The following is a 20,992-nucleotide window of genomic DNA, read 5'->3' as shown; positions in this document are numbered from 1 at the left end:
TGGAGAGAAGCAGCCTCTCTGTTTTCCAAAACTACGGAGTGGCCCGCATTAATGTGCCGTTAAAACCATTTTGTGTTAACGCCAGGGTTTCTGCCTTAACAACAAAAGGGCCGCCGCCTAAACTAACGTCTTCAAAATAAATAAAATAAAATAAAAAAATCTATATACTAGCGATATTCACCACAAATTGATTCCCCCTGTCATGTGTATGTCATTCTCTGGGCTGTAAGAGCAAAACACAGTAATTACACCAATTATATATAAAAGTTGATTATATGCTTCATTATTAAACTCATTGTCACAAGCTTATCATATGTCTACGAAGGAGTATTAGGGCCAGCCAAAAAAATATATATACAGCCCCCCCCAAAAAAAAAAATCCGGCGCAAGGGAGAAAAGCAAGCAAAAAAAAAAATCCGGCACAAAAAAAAAAAAAGCCAGACAAAGAAAAAAAAAACATCAGGCTTGACTACGTACCACAACAAAGCGACAAGCGACTGACTGCTCCATGACAGCAGCAGAGTGACAGACAGGCTCTTGTAGTCCTAGTATTTGTAAATACTACAAATACTACAGGAGAGGAGGAGAGGAGATAGGCCTATCCTGTATAGTATTTGTATTAGTAAATACTACAGGAGGAGGCAGAGACCGGATCGCGGTGGTCTAGTCACGGAGGTACGAAGGAGTATTAGGGCTAGCCAAAAAAAAAAAAAAACATAGATATGGGGGACGGCAATGAAGAACATGCATTGCTGATTGCTGTACGTTAGCAGCAGGGGTTGGACACAGAAGTGATTCGTGTGCCGATTCTGAAGTAGGCCTACCGCTTAAGTTTTCTTGTTTTCATTGTCATACTCCGGCATTGAGTCAAAGTTAATCAGCTTTATTGTTCACTTTTATGGCGCTGCAGAGTTTGGCAGCCTGTCTGTCACTCTGCTGCTGTCATTGAGCCGACAGTCGCTTGTTGCTTTGTTGTGGTACGTGGTCAAGCCTGCAGTTATTTTTTTATTTTTTTTGCCCGGCTTTTTCTTTTTTTTTCTTTTGCCTGACTTTTTATTTTTCTTGTGCCGGATTTTTTTTTTTTTTTTTGCTTAACTTTTTCCCTTGCGCTTGATTTTTTTTTGGGGGGGGCTGTTTTTTTTTTTTTTTTGGCTGGCCCTAATACTCCTTCGTATATGTCTAAGGCAAATGTCAATATCCCAAACATTATAGCAATATATGCTTTGGGGTAAATATCACAACACTACACTGTTGGCTATTTTCTTTGTAAATTTAGTTATGGCTCCCCCCGACCTACCTTTAGCATATTTCAGCTTATTTTATGCAATTACTGCTGTATTTGCGTTAATGCTCCTTTAAAGTGGACTAACAAGGTTGCTTGACTGATGATGTTAAAGGGCATTTCCAGTCGTAATCAATGTTTACCTCAGATACCAGGTCTCCTATGATCAGTTCATTTCATACCATCCATGCTCCCAACTGCAGCGTGTGGACGTTTATATTCGTTTTTGTTCAAGGATCATTTTTTCAATGTTCATTAATGGGCTCTGGACTAATTTTAAAATTGTTCTGTGGTCACAAGTAATGTCATTTTGACCATCATTTCAATTAAAAAATTAGCTTTACAATTAAATTTAATCAAAATTCGGACTTACCGCAGCTTCCGCATTGTTCCTTTCCGGGTCAGAGGACAAACACCTCAGAGTCCCTCTACTGTTGTGTTCTCTGACCCAGAAAGGAACAATGCAGAAGCCACGGCAAGTCTGAATTTTGATTTAATTTAATTGTAAAACGAAAAGGACATTACTTGTGACCACAGAACAAGTTTAAAATTACTCCGGAGTCCATTAATGAACTGTGAAAAAATGATAGAATATAAACATCCACACGCTGCAGTTGGGAGCATGGATGGTATAAAATGAACTGATCATAGGTGACCTGATATCTGAGATAGACATTGATTACGACTGGAAATGCCCTTTAAAGTTGTTTCTGTGAAAATTTTGAATGACCTGACTGAAATGAACACATTTTCATTCATTCATTCATTCATGTTGAAGTCCAGACCGTTGGTTGACTCGAGTCTTTGACTCAAGAGCTGGACTGTGAGTTTCTTTAATGGTTGTATTGGGGACAGAGAAGGAACTCATTTCTGGACACATGCTGATGACTTTAAAGCATAGACTGTAAAAAAAAAATGGACGTAAGTGAAGCCTATGCGGAAGTGACTTTACGTGCAATCCCAGCCGCATCCTGTAGGGGGTGGCTGCAGAAAGCCCTGGTTCCAATCCACTCCCATTCATTTTCAATCATGAAATACTCGCTCAATAATTTTTTTTCACAACTGATAACGGTCTAAACAGCTAAAGTTCACCATCCTTAAATATGACCTGGTGGTCCTTCTGAAAAAAAATCTATAATTATTTAGATATTAGTCCTTCCTGGTTGGTATAACTGACCAATCACCTTCCTGCACGGAATATGATTGACAGCCTGATGACTGAGACGTCACAGGTCAGACACAGTGGATCAGACACCGAGGATTAACACCGGAGGGGACCTCTCGTCGTTTGCGTATTGTGTTCAGTCAGTTTTAATTTAATTTCTGATATTTTGTCGATATGTGTGGATGATAGATAGCACAGGTGCAGTGCTGGCAGTTAATTAATTTCAGCCAGTTTTCGTTTCACCTTGTCCGACGGTGCTAACAGACCAGGAGGGAGCTGATATCACGGTTCGGTGAGTATTTTTTTCTTTTTCTGAACGCATAAAAATTATATTTAATTTGTTGTATATTCCAGAAGACCACTGATTACTTTCCCGTGTGTTCTCCTGTGTGTTCTGACCGGAGAACATGAGACTGTCAACGCCCAAGACAAGTTAATTTATAGCTAATGTGAATAATCGAGTCACACGGCTAACGTTAGCTCCGTGTTAGCTCCGCGTTAGCTCCGTGTTAGCCATGCTAACCGTAGCTCGTCTCCAACTTTTACCGGACCGGGATAAATACGGTTTAACATTTAACGACCACGGCGTCATGTTTAGCTGAACAGTGATTGGTAGGATCGGTCTACAAGCTGCAAAGCCCCCAGGTTTATCCATCAACTTGCTATCTTGCTGGTGTCATACTGTACTGATAAATACAATATATAGAGGTGGGGGTTTGTCATTTACTGCTGTAAATTCACACACAAATGTCTTTAATTGAAGCAGACAGTCATGCACCTGCCATGTTTTAATTTAAGTTCTTGTGTTTTACTGTGATTCTAAGGAGCCACAGTGAGAGCTGAGTGACAGGTGCCAACACAAGGACATCATGTGAAGTTGTGGAGCTGTGATGATAATGAAACCAGAAAACCTCTGATGAGGGAACAGACCAACTGTTTGTTTATTATTCTATGTCCACATTTGACCCCACACTTTTTAGGGTGAACTTAAAATTGACAGTGAAGATTTGGAAGCAGCTATTTTCATAGTCCAGTTAATACAAATGCTTTATTCAGTCGATGATTATCATTGAAAATGTAATAATAAAAAAAGTTACTGTGATTAAATTGTAGTATTTCTTTTACATTTACCATAACCTCATGGTCAATGTAATGTGACACTTTGGTGATTTTCAGTATCATAGATTAGTTGACAAGACACATCAGGAAAGCACAAGCTCTGATATTCATCTCTGGATGCTTTATTATCATTTCAAGGAGGGTAACAAGATTAAACATTTGTATTTTTCTTGTGTGTAGTGAAAGAAATAGTCCTGGAAAGTTTTTCCTGAATTTATTATTGATTACAGCAGTGTGGTGTTCATGTTACTGTAAAGGCCCATTAAAAATCAGTAAAGCAAATCTTAGTAAATAAATTAATTTCATGTTTAAACTGCACTAGTAATTTCAGCATTTCACAGCACTGAAAACGTTTTATAAGCTGTGGATGATGTAAAAGTGAGCCATACTGTCAAAAGACAAGCTTGTATTGTATTAGCTGAATTTCCAGTACATCATCATGTAACCTGCAAAAAAATGTGCATATATATATAATAGGAATGTAAAATAATAGCTAATAGCTGGGTGAATGCAGTGTAACGTGGTCGACAGGTCGGAGCTCCAGCAGCCGATCATCGGTGATGCAGGTGAGGTAACATCAAGTCCAGGAGCCGTAACCCACCAGTCTCAGTCCATGACAGTTTAATGTGTTGCAGCTTTACAGTTTGAGAAAGAAACTAGTCTCCCGTTTCTGTAAAACAATTTAAAACAATATCATAATACGTTTCACAGCTTTACATTAGCTTATTAATGCTAACATCGGCTACAATAACGTGACACATTACTCCTCATGGGATCTATGTATATATAGTTCAAACATGGACATGTATTTAATAAGCTTCTGAGATTACTTTATCTGTTAAATATGAAGTTTACCTCGAGTTGTAGATGCTAACGGTGTTAGCAGCGTAGCCGCTCGGCAGTTAGCCGGTGTTGCTGGGTAAATTAGCAGCCTCGCAGACACGGGTCCGACCCGCCCCTCGACCTCCTTAGCCCCGCCCCCTCGTCCAAATATGGTTTCTTCTGGCTCCAAAAATCAAAAATGGCGGCGCCCTGAAAGCCAATCTCCGGGCTTCACAAACGGCCCTTCACAAACCAATGGGTGACGTCACGGAGGGTTGCCACTTGCTTTAAAGTTGATATGACAGTAAATAAAGGTCAGGATCAAAGTTTAAATGTTGTGTCTCTCTCTGCAGACTCTGTCAGGCTGGTGAATGGGACCAGTCTGTGTTCAGGCAGACTGGAGGTCAAGTCCAACCAGTCTGACCAGTGGTGGTCCTCAGTGTGTGAAGATGACTTTGACCAGCAGGATGCAGAGGTGGTCTGTAGGGAGCTTGACTGTGGGGCTCCTTCAGTCCTCCAGGGGGCGCTCTATGGAGCAGTGGAGGCTCCAATGTGGACCAAAGAGTTCCAGTGTGGAGGCCATGAGTCAGCTCTCCTGGACTGTAGAAGCTCAGGCTCAACTAGAACCAGCTGCTCACCTGGCAAAGCTGTTGGACTCACCTGCTCAGGTACAAGTGGAGCTACAGTTTGGATTTGCTTCATTTCTGTTTGAATCAAACTCACTTCTTTTACTCTTCACTCTCTTCTCTGTGTTCAGAGCCTGTCAGGTTGGTGGGAGGAGCCAGTCGCTGTGCAGGTCAACTGCAGCTGAAACTAGGAGAGTGGAGACCAGTGGATAACAGCTTCTACTACCGCTGGAACCTGAAGGCAGCATCTGTAGTCTGTAGAGATCTGGACTGTGGCTCTGCTGTTTCAACAACAAGAAGATATGAGTCCTCAGAGAAGTCTGTGTGGGAGATCAACACTGACTGTGTTTGGTCTGGATCTACCCTGAGGGAGTGTTCATCACCAGGTTCCTCTTCCTCCACCGTGGAGATCACCTGTTCAGGTAAGTCCATCAGTGACATCATCAGTGACAGTCAGGTTTAGTGTCTTCCTTCCTTTGTTGCAGAGGCAGAAATGTTCACTAACATGTTCTTTTTGTATTTAAGTGAGTGAAGGTCTGAAAACAAGACATTTAATACCTCAACATGTTACATCATCGTCTGTATTGGAGAACCCCCCACCCAATCATGGGCCCCTTGCAGGTACAGGTGAAGCTAACCCCTGAGCAGGGGAGGATCAGAATACATGTAAGATCACTGATGAGGTGAGCACTATGTCCTGGAGGAAGTCTTCACTCCTCTGTGAGTGCTCCCACTGTTCACCACAGTGACGCTGGTCAAACAACACTCACAGTGAGTGGGTTGAACTGCAGTGTCTTCTTCCTCCCACAGCATCTGACCATGTGACAGTGTTGGGCTGCTCAGCCACACTTTGTTCACCGTGGCGTCTGCAGACAGCTCACTGTCACTGTGGTCACTGGTCAGCTGACTGACTTAGTGTAGTGAGTCCTCTCTGCATTAGGACTAGGGATGGGTATCGTTTGCATTTTCATCAATTCTGATTCCTATTTCGATTCCTCATTTCGATTCCGATTCTTTTTGATTACCGATTCCGATACCGATATTAATTGGAAAGTAAATAAATATAATATGTTTTTGTATAACGTTACTAGGGCTGCCTCCAAATAGTCGACCAAGCAAAAATCACTGACTGACCAAAATTTAATTGGCCGATTGGTCGCAGGAAAACAACAACAACATTTGGAGCCGTGTCTTGTCAAAATTAAGTCAAAATCAATATGACTGAACAGTATATGAAAGGCTATAGGGCTTTTAATTTAAAGGGCCAGATACAGGAAGTCGTGACACTCACTCGCTGTCAGTTTTTTGTTGTTGTTGTGGTTACACGGCACGGCAGGTCTCTCTCTTTTTCTTTTTTTTTCAAAAGCGACTTTTTCCGACGTAGTCACAGACGTTTCTGGTTTGGAGACTCCGGCGTGAAAGCACGTGTCACTGCTGTTTTCGGGTTATTAGCGATTAGCGGGTGATGCCGTTCCCCGGTCCCGTCCCAAAGCGCTCACCAGCGGCCAGTCTCAAAGTGTCACGGAGCAGATCCATGATAGTCCCCGCTGTAGTCAGAGACCCGCACCGATGCACGCCGCAGACCCCCCACCCCCACCCGTCTTCCTTCCATGATTAGCAGGAGAAATTACCGACTGGGGGATGACCCCCACCCTCCCGTCCTGTGCTCGCGCCCCCGCCCCCCCAGTCACTACCTTCCTCATCTACTGTGTTTATTGGTGATAAACGGGCGTACTGCCTGTAATAAGAGTAAAACCAGACCGGCGTGTTGGATCTCGGACCCAACACGGCCGGACCCACGAGCATTTCTCAACACGACCGCGGGCAGAAAAAAAGGAAAAAGAAATCCAGCGGCAAGACTGGTTTTGAGACAGTTAACTGATAACATTAACCAACCTTCATAAGCTGTGTGATGTGTGTGTGTGTGTGAGTGACTGCCAGGAACCGAAATAAAGAATCGAAATGCGCATTTTTAAACGGTTGTCGAATCTTGGGATTTCGGTTCCGGTTCCAAAATTGGAACCGGTTCTCGGTACCCATCCCTTATTAGGACTGGGCGATATGAGAAAAAATCCTGTCGCAATAATTTTTTTCAAGTCAGTCGATATCGATACAAAAAGAAAGAAAGAAAAAAAAAAAGGAAGTCCACATGGACCGTCATCAGTATCCTGTTCTCTGCCCGAACCCAGACCGACAGGGACTGTAGTTGAGATTTACTAAGCATATTAAGTTGTTTATATTCAGTTTTTTACTAGATGACAAAAAAGTCAACAGGACAGGGGGCGTATTAACCCGCTGAAATGACGCACAGCGCTGCCTGAGGGGGAGGACACCATCAGTTATTAGATTTTCTCTGTTGCATGTAAACTGGGACAAGGACAGAAGTCCTACAAGACGCTCAAATCGAGCTGAGAGCAGAGCTCGATTAACCTGTGACTGTAAATGTACTGAGTTTCTTGAGTCGGGTGTGTGTGTGGCTGGGGGTGGGGAGGGATGGCAAGGCAATTTTATTTGGAAAGCCCATTTTTACAAACAGTTTGTCTCAAAGGGCTTTCCATGGCATCATAATTTAGCAATGGCTTGCTTATGAATTTATTTCATGTGTGGCAGCAAATCACATCACATGACTCTTTAGAAACTCCTGTAGGTTAAAGTGGACTAACAAGGTCACTTGACTAATGATATTAAAGTTGTTTCTGTGAAGATGTTGAAGTCCAGACCGTTGGTTGACTTAAGTCTTTGACTCAAGAGCTGGACTGTGAGTTTCTTTAATGGTTGTTTGTTTGGGACAGCGAAGGAACTCATTTCTGGACACATGTTGATGACTTTAAAGTTGATATGACAGTAAATAAAGGTCAGGATCAAAGTTTAAATGTTGTGTCTCTCTCTGCAGACTCTGTCAGGCTGGTGAATGGGACCAGTGTGTGTTCAGGCAGACTGGAGGTCAAGTCCAACCAGTCTGACCAGTGGTGGTCCTCAGTGTGTGAAGATGACTTTGACCAGCAGGATGCAGAGGTGGTCTGTAGGGAGCTTGGCTGTGGGGCTCCTTCAGTCCTCCAGGGGGCACTCTATGGAGCAGTGGAGGCTCCAATGTGGACCAAAGAGTTCCAGTGTGGAGGCCATGAGTCAGCTCTCCTGGACTGTAGAAGCTCAGGCTCAACTAGAACCAGCTGCTCACCTGGCAAAGCTGTTGGACTCACCTGCTCAGACACAGGTGGAGCTACAGTTTGGATTTGCTTCATTTTTGTTGGAATCAAACTCACTTCTTTTACTCTTCACTCTCTTCTCTGTGTTCAGAGCCTGTCAGGTTGGTGGGAGAAGCCAGTCGCTGTGCAGGTGAACTGCAGCTGAAACGAGGAGAGTGGAGACCAGTGGACGGCAACTTCTGGAACCTGAAGAAAGCATCTGTAGTCTGTAGAGATCTGGACTGTGGCTCTGCTGTTTCAACAACAACAAGAGAGGAGTCCTCAAAGAGGTCTGTGTGGGAGATCAACACTGACTGTGTTCAGTCTGGAGTTACCCTGAGGGAGTGTTCATCATCAGATTCCTCTTCCTTCACCTTGGAGATCACCTGTTCAGGTAAGTCCATCAGTGAGTAATATTTCCGTTAATCTACAATGACATTCAGTCGTCTCCACTGAACCCCCCCCCCCTCCCCACACTGCATCCCCCTTGTAAGAGAAGTGACCACATCACACCGGCTACCTGTGAGTTTTACAATTGATTTTAAGATTTTACTGATCGTTTTTAAAGCCTTAAAGCAGAAGTAAGTGATATTTTTGTGTTAATATAAGTCTTAAATAGTTATATCTTCCAACAGCAATCACTTACATAGAGTGTTTGGACCGAAACACGGGTTTGTCAGTCACTCTGCTTTGCTCTGAGCCGAGGAGAAAACTTTTCTCGTATCCTACAATTTTTATCCAATGAGGAGAGAGAACGGCATGAAGGGCTGTGTGTGCAGCCAAGGGATGCGCGTGAATGCGGTGATGTAGGACGAGGACTGTTATGGTGCGTTCAAGGCAACTCGTAACTCGTGTTTTTCCGACCTGTGAAGTTGTACCAGTTCGATCTGGTACGAGTTCACGGGTCGGAAGTTACGAGTGGCCTTTATAGTGACTTTCACAGGTAAAACGGGTCGGAAAAACACGAGTGGGTTGCCTGGAACGCTACAAAGTCGTAAGTTGTGACTTGAAGCTGTAATTTACGTCCGGCCTGGAACGCAGCATTAGCCAAAACGACCGGATCGCTTACTTCTGCTTTAAAGACCCCCTCCTCTGTGTTTTTGGTGCTTTTCACATGTTCCTGTGGCATTTTTCTGATGTTAGAGGACGTATCAGCAGAAAAGGAAGTGCAAAATTGCATGTCTGAGTTTTTCTGCCTTCTAATTGCTGTGAACCAACGGCAGACGCAAACTGGCAGTTTCAGGGAGACTGGGGTTGACAGCGTCACAACCCCAGGGCGGGGCATCGTTAAGTGTAACTTAGTGGTAAGTTATTACCGAGAGGAGCCAAAACAAAATCTTCGGCTCCTGGGTCAAAGTCATGCCTGGAGCTATCAAATCGCTTCGGGCCTCTGTCTGTTGCCCCAGCGGCACCTGCTGCTGTTATTCCTCCCGAGGCGAGTGTCGGTCAGCCCGCCGCCCTGTCCGCTGTCACTCCACCTGAGGCGGCGGCTGATCAGTCAGCTGTCCGGTCCGCCGCTTCTGCTCACCCGGCAGCGGCGCCTGTCGGGACAGCTGTCACTCATCTCTCACCCGTGGCAAGTACTGTCATGGGACAGGGAAAGTCCTCCTCCTGCTCCAGGTCCTTGACCGCCTCCACCTCCTCCCGGCGCAGGCTCGTGAAGGAGGCGGCTCGCAGGGCGATTCACTCCGGTGGTCCACACCGCCCTCAGCCCTCGGCCGCTGCCGAAAATCCTCAACCTCCACCCCCGGCTCTGGCTTCTCATCACCCCGCAGCTGTCCAGCCGATAAGCCCTCCAGTCTTATTGGTCGGATCCTCCATGGTCCGCCATGTCCAAATCAACAGGTGTGTTACCTCATGTCATCCCGGTGCTTGCACAAACCAATTGAACGACAATATTCCTCAGCTGCTGCAAAATCGTCCCTCCTGTCATACTGTTGTGGCTCATCTGGGTGGTTATAATGACCTCAAACAGCAACAGTCCATCAAGCTCAGGGATGATTGCACTCGCCTCATTGATAACATCATTCAGCTGAACAAGCGGTGCGTCGTCTCTGGGCCCCTCCCCCCTCCGTCATGTGGTGACGTAAAGTTTAGCCGACTCCGGCAGCTGCATGTCTGGCTAAAAGGCTACTGCATCAGTGCTGGCATTCCATACGTGGACAATTTCACCACTTTCCTCCATAGACCGGACCTCTTCAAACGAGACCGTCTTCATTTAAATCACAAAGGATCCCGTCTTCTGTCTTTGAACATTGACCTCACGCTGCTAGCCGTCCAGTCCACCACATTCACCGACTGACTGTTTACACGACACACAGCACCAACACCTCCCTCTGCGGTCACTGTAACAGGCTCTCCCAACACTCCTTTCCCATCTAGCTCCCCCTGCAGGCCCCTGGTACCATTACAACCACTAGATTTTCCTATATCTAGCTCTGTTATTCCTGTAAGAATCACTGACAGATCAGACCAACTAACTGTCAACACCTCTAAAGGTGTCATTTACCAAAACCTTCGCTCTTTAGAAAGAGTGTCCAGGACTTTGAAGCCTAGTATTGTTGTGTTCTCAGATAGCTCAAAACCATCACTTGGACCTGAGTCATTCAAGAGCAGAAAAGGTCTTGGTTTACTTCACCTGAATATTAGAAGCCTGTTGAAGAACCTGGACTATGTTAAAGCTGTAGTCTTACAGGCTGATCCTGATATTTTGGTTTTGAGTGAATCATGGCTGCATAAAAGTATTACGGATTGTGATGTGTCTCTGGCTGGATATAGCTTATTCAGAGCTGATAGAGCTAGAAGAGGAGGTGGAGTGGCAATCTATGTTAAAGGGGACATATTATGCTCATTTCTGCTTCTTGACATGGTACCTTGATGTCTAAAAGTAATGTTAGTAACATGCTTTGGTCAGAAAAAACAAAAGATTGCGCACAGCTGGGTTTTCTACACACCAGTTTCACAGCCCTGCTCTAAATGGTCGGTTTAGAATCTTCGCTCTGGTAGCTGAGGTAACCATGGGAGCGAGGACTTGAATATTCACATCACCCGGCTTGTGATGTAATAAGCCGGGTGAAAATTAAAACGGCTTGTTAAGAGACACATTTTCTTACTATGGCAGTTTACAAAATGTTGACCTAGTTGTCAAAACTTACGTTTAAGGGGTGAGGAGGCACTCTGGATACGCAAATACACATACTAAAACAATGAAAAAGTGAGTTTTGCATAATATGTCCCCTTTAAGGCTGGTTTTAAAGTGTCTATTCTGGACTCTACTTCCATATCTAGCTGTTTTGAGTTTATTTCCCTGCAGGTTCACCTGGGGTCTTCTTCATTGGTGGTGATTGGTATTTATAGACCCCCATCTGCCAGTGCTAATTCTTTAGATACATTGGCAGAACTAATCTCAAAGTATGTAAATGATTGTTGTGGGTGATTTTAATGTGAACTGGCTGAGTGGCACCTCAGATTATATGAGAGATTTATTTCATAACTTTAATTTAACTCAACTTATCACTGAACCTACAAGACCCAATATGAAGGACCAATCAAAATCATCACTAATTGATCTTATTTTCTCTAATAGAGTCGATAAGATAGCTGGTACTGGAGTTTTTGGGCTGGGTAGCAGTGATCACTGCCCCATAGCATGTGTGAGAAGTGCAAAATTAGAAAAGATGGGATCTCACATCGTCACAAAGAGGAATACAAAAACTTTTGATGAGCAACTCTTCTGTAATGATGTAGCACATATTCTTGCCAATCTTGCAGTGAACAACAGTGATGCTCAGGTTGCTCTTGACTCTTTTACCGATACCTTTATTTCTATTGTTGATAAACATGCCCCTCTCAAGAGGTTTAGAATTAAAGATAGGATAGCACCCTGGTTTAATAAAGAGCTATCAGCCCTTCTCTGTGAGAGGGATAAAGCCTGGTCCCGAGCAAGACGTTCAGGTGATCCTTCACACTGGTTACGCTTTAGACAACTTAGGAATAAATGTACTTCAGCCCTGAGAAAATCAAAATCAAATTATTACCTGAATCTCATCACTAGCTCCTCCTCAAACCCAACATTGTTCTGGAAAGCAGTAAATATGGATAAAAATAAAAATAAGATCTCTAAAATCCCACTACTAAACAATGAAATTGGGAACCCGGTCGCACTAAATGAGGCTGAAATATGCCATGTTTTAAATAAACACTTTGCAGAAGCTGCAACCTTATTTGATAAGGAGTACCCGGAACTCCACCTCAACAACTTCGATTCAGGCAGCTGTACTGCTAAGTCCTCCAAGGTTCACACCTCTAGTTTCTCCTTCCACCCATTCACTTGCAGTGAGGTGCTTGATGAATTACAGGCCATAAATCCTAAGTGCTCTACCGGTGAGGACAATCTGGATTCCTTTTTCTTGAAACTAGCAGCACCAATAGTCACCCAGCAATTAACAGACATTTTTAATCTATCCATCTCAACCGGAAAATTTCCGATACAATGGAAATCAGCACATGTGGTCCCCTTACATAAAGGTGGAGATAGAGATAATTTGAATAACTATCGCCCTATTTCCAAACTACCTTGTCTGGCAAAAATTATGGAATCCTTAGTCAGCTCTCAACTTAAGCTTTTTATTTCAGACCACTCACTCTTAAATCCATATCAGTCTGGTTTCAGGGCCAACCATAGCACAATCTCAGCAATCACACTGGTGACAAACGATATAATTTCAGCTTTAGACAGGAGGTATCACTGTGCTGCTCTATTTATAGATTTATCTAAAGCATTTGATACAGTTGATCATCATCTGCTCCTGAGAAAATTAGAGACAATGGGGTTGGATGATAATGCGTGTGCTTGGTTTCAGAGCTACTTGACTGACAGGCATCAATGTGTTAAGCTTGGCCATACAAAATCAGATTTTTTGACTGTTACGGGAGGTGTACCACAAGGGTCAGTCTTGGGTCCATTGCTTTTTACTCTTTATATCAATGACATTATTCCTTCTTTAAATGGTTGTAATGTCCATTTTTATGCGGACGACACAGTTTTATATTGTATTTCGGATTCTGTTCAGACAGCCATCAACAACCTGCAAACTACTTTTAATTCTTTTCAGGATTCATTAATCAAACATAAACTGCTGCTTAATGCAAACAAGACAAAATATATGTTGTTTACCCGATCCAAAAATGTTGATTACAATAGTATCCATCTTTACACCAAAACTGGCTCAGAAATTGAGAGAGTCAAGGAGTACAAATATCTTGGGATCTGGCTAGAAGAGGATTTCTCGTTCAAATATCATATTAATGAACTTATCTTAAAGTTGAGACAAAAAATTGGTTTTCTGTACAGAAACAAATCTTGCTTTCCAATGCTCTCAAGAAAATTAATAATTGAAGCGGTGTTTATGTCCGTCATTGATTATGGTGATATCATCTATAGACATGCTGCTGCCTCAACTCTGAAACGTCTAGATTCAGTCCATCATTCAGCTCTAAGATTTATCACGGGTGATAAATATGATACTCACCACTGTGTTTTGTATGGAAAAGTTGGTTGGCCTTCTCTTGAGGAAAGGCGCAAGAGGCACTGGTTTTTATATATTTTTAAGGCTCTTACAGGCAAATTACCACTGTATGTAGCAAATATGTTGGAATGGAACTCTGCTACTTACAGGACCCGTTCGGCTGAACTACTGCTACTCAAAGTTCCTCGAGTCTTTACGAGTATTGGCAAGACTGCTTTTTGTTATGATGCCCCTAGCTCTTGGAACGCGTTACAGCACATCCTGAGATTGGATGCGCTCCCTTCACTCAGTGAGTTTAGGTACTTGGTCATGAATAACTGTGTTTCCATTTGTAACTGTTTCAGATGATTGTGTTTCTTGTTTCTTGTTAAGTGTATATTGGTTGTAATCACTTCAAATGACTGTAACCACTGTCAATATTTTTAAACTGCGTTGTAAACTCGACGACATTGAAAATGAGGGCAACCTCAATGTCTCTCGAGAATAAATAAAGGTTATAATAATTGTTGACAGCTGGTGTGAACAATAATCACACCAGCCAGTAGAGTGGACTGAAGTTAACTGCCCCATGCTCGAGCTGAACAGTACACATTGCATCTAGTGAACCCTATTGCTGTGCAACACATTCTACCATAAATTAATTAGTTATCCAAGAAAACGGTCTTTGTTATAATGAGATAATGAAATAAATTAATTCGTTATCACCGGAAAACAGTATTTGTTATATTGAGATCATGAAATAATACGTTGTTATCGTTACGTCTAAACTGTAAGAAAAAAAAATATTATGGATGTGGCCGGTCTTGGCTTCCGTAATTGTATTATGTATTTCAGTTGTATTTATTGATAAGACCTTTGTAACCTTAAAAGGTGCTCTTTAAAATTATAATTATTATTTTGCCGATCGGCATCTGGATCCTCCTTTGGCAACTAGGACGATTGTCGATTTTTTTCTTCACATTATAAAACACACGCGCTGCTCCAGCTGTGCAGCGCCACATCCACTATGCTCTGGATCAGCTGAATGGTGCACCGCAGATTGCAGTTAGATCTCTGCATCTTCAACTCTTCTTATACAAAGTGCAGCCAAACACCAGGCTGAAGAGAGAGGAACTTTTTTTAGCTAATGTCAGGTACGCGAAAGCGCGTGGTGACACACGTGTTGGTCCGCATTCCCTCATATTTGCCGTGCATGTGTACCTGCATACCAGTTGTAATACAGAATAATTAAAGCAGAAGTAAGCGATCCGGTCGTTTTGGCTAATGCTGCGTTCCAGGCAGGCTTTTGAAACCGTAAATTACAGCTTCAAGTCACAACTTACAACTTTGTAGCAAGTTCCAGGCAACCCACTCGTGTTTTTCTAACCTGTTTTACCTGTGAAAGTCACTATAACGGCCACTCGTAACTTCCGACCTGTGAAGTCGTACCAGTTCGATCTGGTACGAGTTCACGGGAAAAACACGACTTACGGGCTGCCTTGAACGCACCATAACAGCCATCGTCTCTACGTCACCACATTCACGCGCATCCCTTGGCTGCACACACAGCCCTTCATGCCGTTTTCTCTCCTCATTGGATAAAAATTGTAGGATACGAGAAAAGTTTTCTCCTGGGCTCAGAGCAGAGCAGAGTGACTGACAGACCCGTGTTTCGGTCCAAACACTCTATGTAAGTGATTGCTGTCGGAAGATATAACTATTTAAAGACTTATATTAACACAAAAATATCACTTACTTCTGCTTTAATACCAATTTTGTCTTGTTATCTCTCCAGTGAACATCTGGATCAGAGTCCTTGTAGAAACTGACTGTTAACATTCAGCCAATCATCTCTCTGTTTACAGACCTGCTGGTCCAGCCAATCATATCTGTGTCCTCCATGTACGGGGTCTCCCAGGCCCAGCAGCAGGGTTATTCAGGTGTGTTGATGGGCTCCAACTTCACCATCAGCTGCTCCATCCAGCCACAGTACCCAGGAGGCTTCTTCCAGCTCACCTTCACCTCCTCCACCACAACGGACAACTACACCCAGCCAGCTGTCAATCACTCCGCCTCCTTCCTGTTTCCTGCTGCAGAGCCCGCCCACCAAGGAATCTACAGCTGTGTTTATCACCTCTACGTTTTCTCTCATAACTTCTCCTCTGAGAGCCGTCGACTGTCCCTCACCGTCTCAGGTGAGTTGAAGCACATTTCACCTGTCTGTGCTCAGGGGCCCATTGTCTCTTCATCCGTCCATGTTGCTGTAGTGAAAAGTCCACGACAGGAGAGGATCCAGTGAAGGTACATGAGCACCATGATGGTAAGAAACTGGGTTTTACATGATGAGTCAGACGTCAGCAGGATGATTCAGCTTCACCAGGATCATGTTTGGTAAACTGCCTGTAAAGACGGTGATTAACACTCACCTGAGACATTTCAACCAGACACAGGCTGGAAGGAGACAAGAAGCTTCAGTTCATCCTTTCAGACTGACTCTGTCCACCTGTTGTGTCTGTCCAACATCGTCAGTGCACAGAGACGATCAGACGACCTTATTCTCTAAGAACTGACTCAAACATGTTGAGGTTTGTTTAATGAAGCTGTTGTACTCATGTCATGTGATCTAACGTGATGACTGAATGTGTCTCATCAGATCCAACAGGTCGTATCATCAGACTGTTCGTCCTGCCACTCGGTCTGCTGCTGCTGATCGCTGTCATCTGTCTCATCCTTAAGGTACCAGACTCACCTTTGTTTTTTGTCATTAAAGTGTTTATTTATCTTTCAACAAATAATAAAATACATACAAAAGACAACAACAAACAGATAAAAACAAAACAAAAACAAACAGGCAGTCAAAACAAAACTACAGGGACAACACCCCTCTGTACCATTGTATGTTTGTGATTATATCAATTGTGTTGCGATTCAACATGCTTATTGTGACAAGTCCTTGATGTATTGAAAGAAATAGTCCCATACTAAATGGAACTTCCCTTTAACATTGTTCTTCCTGCAATCAGATATTCGAAAGATGCAGTCTCTGTCATCAGTTGAGTCCAATTTTGCAAACCCCGGTGTACACGTCAGACTCTCCTTTGTTGACCTGAGCTCTGTCTGACATGAAGCTCTCAGCTCCTGTATGTTGAACTGAAGTCTCTTGTCTGTGTGCTGCCACATCTCTCCAGGCCACCAGGGGGCAGAGTCCAGTCCAACAGGAGGCCATAGAGCTGCAGTCTTTCAACCTGGGTGTTTCCACAGCTGACGGAGGGCCAGCTGAAGAAGAAGGAGTCCAGGCTGCTGCAGAGGAGGAACTCGTCTTACATCCAGACTCGTCAGCTGTCACACACCTGTCCATCAGCTCAGTCAACGATCCAGCATCGTCCCTCAGATGTTCCCTTTAGAGTTTCACTGAGATCCAGCATCATCCCTCAGATGTTCCCTTTAGAGCAGGGGTGGCCAACCCGCAGCTCGTGGCCAATAAGAATGCGGCTCTCCAACTTACAGTACTTTTTTTTTTTTTAAGAAAAAGAAAAAAAAAGACGGCGCTTGCTCGCTCCAGCCAGTTCACCTGCAGCTGACCGAGTTGTCAGAGCCTCTGCTGTTCCTCTCTCTTCAGCCTGGTGTTTGGCTACTTTGTATAAAAAGAGTTCAACATGTGAAGATCTAACCTACATCTGAGCAAAAAAAAACAAAAAAAACAACCTTTTCTCACATATTCTCTTGTCTAGATGCTATTGCAAATATTAGACATTTGTGACATGGTAAATTGTATATATTTCATTCTGTGTGTGTGTGTATACCTATATAATGGAGTATCTCTTGGAGAAACAACACTGACTTATTGGTTTAGAGACTGAAAGTACAGTGATTATGCTTTCAAAGGCAAACACCTGGATTTTGGACCATCATCTTCAGGACTGTTGGGACTTTGTGAATCTGAAGCAGAGCAGAGAGGAAATCTGTGTGAACCGTCTGTCACACACAAGTTCACTTGATGATTCCTGACTATATGTAAATAGTTGTATTTAGCCATTACTAACAGCTGCCCAGTTGCTTCATGCTTCTCTATCTAAAAATATACGTATAGATGTATACAACACAATAATGAATGTGGAAGTCGACCGCCCACCTCTCCAGTACATTTCCTATGATGCCCTCCATAGTCTCTCCTCTAAAGCTTGTTTGTGTGGCTCTTTTGTGTCCTCTGCTCTCCATGGTTTGGACCTGGTAGTGAAGGGCTAGAAGAACTTTACATTAATAGATAAACAAGGAATTGAAAGAAGCAAAGCAACGCATCTAGCCACAATATGATGATAAAGTGATGAAATATGAGTGTAAATATGAGTGCCTATTTGTCAAATCATAGTCATGAGGCTACAGCAGATGGACAAGCTCAATAAAGTAATAAAACATATCAACTCATGTGCTGTTTATTTCATGTCTTCATAGTATGATAAGAATTCCCTCATAATAAAAGTCTGAATTGTAAACAACAGATCTAATTACAATATATAAATGTATAAATATCCTATCGGAACTCAGTAAATGGGTGATTAATCTTTATTTAATGTATAAGAGAGCAGGGAGAGGGGATTGAGGTTTTACACCACTCATTTATGGAACAAAAACATTTACTATCATCACCCAATATCATGTTTAATTTTTACCTAAGACGTGAAAACATAACAGCAATATTGTCTTTAATATATGACCACAACAACCATTAAAGACTGTCCAGACTGATAAAGATCATTAATATTAGTCAGTTTACTGTATCTGTGTCACGAAGGTAACGTCAACTAACGTTCACTGATGCCCGCGCTCGCAAATTTGCTAAATATGATAGCTGTGCACATATTATTTAATGAAGCATAAGAAAATATAAATAGCTCACCTACCTCTACTTACGACTCTTATCCATCCACACGTTCACAACGCGAGGTAGAGGTACGGTCGACGGCGCTCACTCAGGAGACAGGAAGTGAAGCTGTACCATTTCATACCATTGGTGCAGCTTGTAAAGAACCATCTTGTCATAGTTTCCCTAAAAACTATGACAAGGTTTCCTTAAAACCACCGTCTCAACAATGGATCTGAAATCCATTTCAACAGATACAGGTCGTATATGTGTAACAGTTGATTTGATTTGTGCTTGTTAAATTATGGCAAAACAGGTGCAACGCTGCCATCTATTGGCACAGTGGGTGGCGTGGGAACTGAACAGAGGATGTGGTGAGATGTACTGCATGGTCTGGGATCATTATTGATTTTTCTTAATTAGGGTTCTCATTGTGATTTACTCTAACTGGGTTGAGCACTTACCGCCATTTGTCGTCCACAAAGCAATGTTTAGAGATTTGTTAATTAAGATAACCTAGCTTAAATGTTTATTCTCGTTTCATGTGTTGTGACCTTCCCATGTCTGCTGTGTTGTCTGCTGTATAGCAGGTTTATTATACATTTTTATAGTATTTTTCATGGTTTTTATTGCATATTTTGCCTGTGTTATCTGATTTCTTTTCCTCTGTTCAGTGAATTGACTGACATTAGTTTATCCATCCCTGAATTTAGTGTAAATGCTGTCAATTAGCCGCATGTAAACTATACTTACCTCATGGTAAATGTTGAATGTGTTCTTAAAAGCGTGTGGGTGTTTTATTGTTTATTGAGCTACACAGAGAAAAGAGGATCTCACTGTGATCGTCCTCAGACTGATGCTAACTTTTCCATTGCCATTGCTGTGTTTTATATTGTGTTGCAGGTAATATGTTGTACATTTTTATATTATTTTTCATGATGTTTTTATTGCATATTTTGCCTGTGTGAGACGTTTTTCTTTCCTCTGTTCAGTTAAATGGCTCACATTAGTTTATCTATCCCTGGATTTAATGTAAATGCTGTCAATTAGCCACATGTGAACTATTTTTACACTTACCTCATGGTAAATATGTGTTCTTAAAAGCAATTCAAGTCATATCATGGAGTGCGTGTGTGGGAGGGGAGGGGCGGGGGGTGTTACTTATATCTTGTAGCAATAACAATATATACTAAGGGCTTGATTTTCTTTCTATTTTATATGAACAGATTTGGTTGTTTTATTGTTTATTGAGCTACACAGAGAAAAGAGGATCTCACTGTGATCGTCCTCAGACTGATGCTAACTTTTCCATTGCCATTGCTGTGTTTTATGTTGTTTAATAAAAATCCCATAATCCACCTGGCTGTGTTCTGTGGTCTGTAGAAGCAACAGTAGTGTGGAGCTACATTTCACAGATAGCTGTGATATTATATGGAAATAAAAGTATAACATTTTAAAGTATTTTCAGTTTGGTGTATTTTGGTCCCCAAATATCACATTAAAAACAGACATTTAGAATAATTCACACTGCTGCCAAACTGTCAGAATAGGTCAAATATGACCTGACCAGTAGTAAATAATATTGTATAATATTAATAGCTTTGACAAACATGTAATCGTAGCCTATTAAAAACTAGCTGACGTCAGCTAGTTCTACTGTAGCCTCCTGCTCCTTTGACTCCATTTTTCATGTGAAACCAGGAATCACACACTGCTCATCACTGTTGTCTACGACACTGACAGTTTCACTAGTTGATGAGTTGCTGTACAGACCTGTGTCTCTTACCTTGTGCTGTCAGCTGCTGCTGCTGCTGCTTTGTATAACTCCTCCTCTTCCTCCTCCTTCTCCTCCTCCTCCTCCTGGGCCTCACACTGGTGTGTAGTGTGACAGATGTGCTTTGGCTCTTCCAGATGTGCAGCAGCTGTGTCTGGACTGGTCAGCGCTGTGTGCAATCAGCTCTAAAAAGAATCAAATTTTGCCATGTTTTTAGTAATAAAACGTTGTATAAATGAGGCTGTGAATGACATATCAACAATTCCCTCTGTAAAAACCTTCAGAATATAGAAAGGGATCAAAGTGGAAGGTTTGGTGTCTGTAAGTGCTGCTGAAGTGGAGATTTCTAGCTCAGAGTCTGAGTCTGAAAAACTCTTTCTGAGAAAACAAACTTTAAAGATTTGTATTTTAAAATTCCATAGATTGTTATTGTCAATCGTACTTTTATGATGCAAAGGAAATGACGATTTTTTGTCACAGACAGGAGTTTGAACTTTTGATGAATTTAGGAGAAATCTACAGATGAAAGAGGCCAGAATAAAGTAAAATAACCACCTTAATGTGGATCTTCTACCATTTCTCTCCACTTTTCTAAAAGAAGACACACCAAGAGGCAAAATAGCTCAAAATCCCCAAATTGATCAGTGCATG

The 20,992-nt window shown here is 42.5% G+C and overlaps 2 protein-coding genes across 3 annotated transcripts in view; both read left to right on the top strand.

The window, feature by feature from the left end:
- hlfb (HLF transcription factor, PAR bZIP family member b) overlaps positions 1–20,992 on the top strand; it is a 353,334-nt gene that overhangs the window by 171,997 nt on the left and 160,345 nt on the right. The window lies entirely within an intron of this gene.
- The window catches only part of LOC311003117 (scavenger receptor cysteine-rich type 1 protein M130-like), a gene marked incomplete at both ends in the record, with an annotated part of 50,868 nt that overhangs the window by 11,942 nt on the left and 17,934 nt on the right, over positions 1–20,992 (top strand). Inside the window, one exon of the mRNA XM_083994802.1 lies at positions 7,908–8,228. Within this exon, the coding sequence (XP_083850928.1) occupies positions 7,908–8,228 (321 nt within the window). The remainder of the gene's footprint in view (positions 1–7,907; positions 8,229–20,992) is intronic.

This window comes from Trachurus trachurus (assembly GCF_905171665.1).
Source record: "Trachurus trachurus genome assembly, chromosome: 19".
NCBI lineage: Eukaryota > Metazoa > Chordata > Actinopteri > Carangiformes > Carangidae > Trachurus > Trachurus trachurus.
Note: the sequence above shows the minus strand (reverse complement) of the source record. Positions and strands in the feature narration are given on the sequence as shown.